This window comes from Apis dorsata, unplaced genomic scaffold (assembly GCF_000469605.1).
Source record: "Apis dorsata unplaced genomic scaffold, Apis dorsata 1.3 scaffold_221, whole genome shotgun sequence".
NCBI classification, from domain to species: Eukaryota; Metazoa; Arthropoda; class Insecta; order Hymenoptera; family Apidae; genus Apis; species Apis dorsata.
This window is the reverse complement of record NW_006263503.1, coordinates 2631-6976: the sequence shown is the minus strand read 5'-3', so window position 1 is coordinate 6976 and position 4346 is coordinate 2631. Positions and strand designations below refer to the sequence as shown.

Sequence of the window (4346 nt, the reverse complement as noted above, 5' to 3'; positions counted from 1 at the left end):
ACAAAACGATACAATGATGAAGGAAATCGAGGTAAAAAATAATTTTAATAATTCGAAAAGTATCATAATTCCAAATTTTGGACCGCAGAAATGAATGGCTCCACTGGAAGAATTATAAGAATGGCGGTTTAATTCGATGACGAGTAAGCGTTGTACGAAAATATAAATAAAGGAAGAGCGAAATGATAGCCGCAACGAAAATAAAAATTTGTTTCGTTTCGATGAAAAAAAAAAAAAAAAAAAAAAAAAAAAAGAAATGTTTGCAGGATGAGAGGCGTAGAGAGAGAAGGATTATAAGGGGAATCACTCACCTTAAAGCCCTCGACAATTTGTCATAATTCATATTAGGCTTGGACTTCCTTTCGCCCCAACGTCTCGCCACCTCGTCGGGGTCAGTCAACTTGAATTCCCCGTTGGTTCCTTCCCACGTAATGCACGCGGCGTTGCTCGAATCCGACAGTAGCTCGAGTAAAAATTGCCACAGCTGAATCTGACCGGAACCGGAGCTCGCGAGCCGACTGCTCGTCGCTCCGAACATTTGATAGGGATCTAGAACATTTGGAGAGAGAGCCCGAGCCGTAATTCACCATCCAATCTCTTTGTTTATCCTCCGAATAAATTATGTATCCTCCTCGCTTATATTATACATATCCACAAAATTTCCAAACGATGAGATTTGGAAAAATTCTAGATAGGATGTTTTAATTACCATCCAACGTTAATGCAAATTTCCACGATTCTCCAAATAAATTTTAATACTCCTCTCCTCGATACTATGGAATACTATGGATATTTGGAAAAAATTTGAAAAAAATTCTAGATAAAAAATTTGAAAAAAATTCTAGATAGGATGTTTTAATTAGCATCCAACGTTAATGCAAATTTCCATGAACACGATTCTCCAAATAAATTTTAATACTCCTCTCCTCGATACTATGAAATACTATGGATATTTGAAAAAAATTTGGAAAAAATTCTAGATAGGATGTTTTATTACGATTCTCCAAATAAATTTTAATACTCCCCTCCTCGATTCGAATATAATAGTATTTGGAAAAAATTTGGAAAAAATTCTAGATAGGATATTTTAATTACTATTCAAATGCAAATTTTTTAATGCAAATTTCCATGAACACGATTCTCCAAATAAATTTTAATACTCGTCTCCTCGATTCAAATATCCATAATATTTGGAAAAAAATTTGAAAAAAATTCTAGATAGAATATTTTAATTATTTTAATTACGATTTTTTAAATAAATTTTAATATTCCCCTCCTCGATTCGAATATTCATAGAATTTCGAAACGTTACGACGAGATAGAATATTTTATTACGATTCTCCAAATAAATTTTAATACTCCTCTCCTCGATCCAAATATTCATAGTATTTGGAAAAAATTGGAAAAAAATTGTAGATATGATGTTTCATTACGATTCTCCAAATAAATTTTAATACTCCTCTCCTCGATCCAAATATCCATAGTATTTGGAAAAAATTGGAAAAAAATTCTAGATATGATGTTTTAATTACGATTCTTCAAATAATTTTTAATACCCCCCTCCTCGATTCGAATATCCATAGAATTTCGAAACGAGTTACGACGAAATTTGGAAAAAATTCTAGATAGGAAGTTTCAATTACGATTCTTCAAATTGAAATTTCTTATCATCTTTTAAAAAGTGTAATGCATAATGCTAATGTCGAAGGAAAAATTCTAGATATTTTAATTCGATCGAATTCACGAAACGTGAAAAAAAAAAAGAAAAGAAAAAAAACTCGAGTAATTTTTCGTTCTCTCTCCTTTCTTCGGTATTTCCCCCGAACGTATATACCTATCCATTACACGGTTGTTTCCCAGTGCTCCCTGTATCGCCCTTTAAAAGCCTTACAATGCGTCATCACCGTCGTTCGCTACTGCTCAGAACCTGGAGTGCCCTACAACCGTACAAAAGGATATAATCGCAACCCTACAATAGAATAGAGTTCGTTTGGATCATAATAATTTCAATTGAGGGAACGAACGACGGAGTGGTTCAAAGGGCGTACACGGAATGTCCTCTCGCGAGAGAGCGAACACCGTTAAACTGAGCATTCGCGTTCCGACCGTAATATAAGCCGAAACGCGGCCAAAATTCTCTTTTCCGTTTCGTAACATAAAAATTTGAGAGGAACTCAATTTCTCAAAGGGAAAAATAAAAAGAATATTTACAAAAATAATTCAGATGAAGATAAAGATTTCAAAACATAACCTCGATTTAACCACTTTCCATCCGTACGAATAATTGTTGGTAAATTATCGACAGAGAGAGCTCGATCGGTATCGAAGGGACGAATCGGAACAACGTATATTGGAACCCAAGGAGAGGGGGGAAAAGAAAAAGGAAAAGAACGGAAACTATATAATACAACCCTTGTCTATTCCGTCTCGACTCCCATAAAAATACATTTTGCCCGATTATGATAGGGGACAGACGCGCGTGGATGGGGGGGGATGATGGTTGGTGAATTGGCGGACCTCAAAGGTCGTTTCGCCGGATGAATCCCCTGAAATGCGTGGCGGAGTGATCGCCTTTCGATCGAACGGTAATTCACTTACAAGTTAATAATGGGAAGGGGCGCGGTACACCCATTTATCTGGCGAACAGGCCAAAGGGGTGGGGGGAGGCGGGCATCCACCCGAACAGAAAATACCGAAACGTCGCAATTTTTCTTTCCTCCTTTTTTCTTTTCTTTCGACCAATTTTCACCAAACACCAAAAATCTATCGATATCCTCTCCTTCCTCCAATTCTCTTTCTCCAATGAAAATTACAAATCCAACCCGATTTATCAATCCAACAGACAAGATTATTAATAAATCGATTCGGATTCCTCTGTACTCGCTATCTTACCTTTATCGAATCACTTTTTTCTTTAGATTCGTTAAATTATTCCTCGTGTAATACGAATTTTACTAATTATTTAAAATGCTCGTGTAACAATTAATAAATCGATTCAGATCCTCTGTACTCGCTATCTTACCTTTATGAATCACTTTTTTCTTTAGATTCGTTAAATTATTCCTCGTGTAATACGAATTTTGTTTCATTAGATTTTAATAATTATTTAAAATGCTCGTATAAGAATTAATAAATCGATTCAGATCCTCTGTACTCGCTATCTTTATCGAATCACTTTTTTCTTTAGATTCGTTAAATTATTCCTCGTGTAATACGAATTTTACTAATTATTTAAAATGCTCGTGTAACAACAACGGAGGGAGAGAGCTTCCCTTTGCCCACTTATTCAAACCTATATCGATCAAGGACCGACGAGGAAGGAGTAATTTTCGGGCGTGGCGGCGAAAAGGTTCCGATTAGGGAGGGAGGGGGGGGGAGTTTGCGTGATTAGTGGCGAACGTGTAATAATCGTGAAGATCGTTCCGTGCAATTGCTCCAGTGTAAAAAATCGGCTTTGATCGGATGGAACCCCTCTCGGTTAGATGCAATCTTTTCAACTATCCCCATTAATTTTCGAATTTTAGTTTTCTCGCTTTCGATTCATCTGAATGATATTCTTCACTCGAAATGGACCGCTAAGAAAGAGATGTAGTGCTTTAACTTCTGAAAAATATCTACCTACTACATACCAGGCTGCCTGAGGTGGGTGTGCGTGTCCAATGCTGATTTGGATAAGCTGCTTCCGTACCCTGAAATAGGAGAGATTGACTTTAATAAATCGACGAGCTTATTAACCTCGATCCGCTTCTAATCTTAAAATTCTAATTAAAAACCCCGGAAATAAAGGATAAATATTCTGAAAAGCGAAGAAAAGGTCCCGTTCAGAAAGAAAGAAAGAAGGGAAAAATCGTCGGTTCATCGAAGATGAAAAAGTGAACAAGCTCGGTCGAGCGTTAGAATCCGTTAGAGAGGATTTCCGTGTAGGCAAACACGGGGCTGAGTGGTCCGTATACGTTTCTCCCCCCTTCCATCCACGTTCCGTTGCCTTTTGCCATCGCCTTATCACCCCTTCCAATTCTTCTCCGCTGTTTCTGCGTACATACGTGCATCCAATCCCTCGCAACACACGTTATTTGCATTGTATTCGTTGCATCGTTATATTCGTGTGCCAGCAATTTGGTATAATTTGGAATAATTTGGAAAGAAAAATGAAACAGAGAGGAAAAGAGAAATTGTTTGCTTCACGAGTACCTCTCTTTCTTCCTTATTCTCCTGTACGTCCTTTGTAAAATTTTCTAGCTAGTGTCTCACGTGATTTCATATTGGTTCTACGACAAGGGGTTCAAACGCTATAAAGAGGAGGAAATTTTGGAATCTTTAAAATTTTAAACCGCTATATAGATATA

The 4346-nt window shown here is 36.8% G+C and overlaps 1 protein-coding gene across 1 annotated transcript in view; it reads right to left on the bottom strand.

Moving 5' to 3' along the window:
- LOC102677794 (DNA-binding protein D-ETS-3-like) overlaps window positions 1–3747 on the bottom strand; it is a gene marked incomplete at its 5' end in the record, with an annotated part of 13073 nt that extends 9326 nt beyond the window's left edge. The window contains 2 exons of the mRNA XM_006615365.2: window positions 312–549; window positions 3630–3747. Of these exons, the coding sequence (XP_006615428.2) occupies window positions 312–549; window positions 3630–3747 (356 nt within the window). The remainder of the gene's footprint in view (window positions 1–311; window positions 550–3629) is intronic.
- Window positions 3748–4346: the final 599 nt, after the last annotated feature.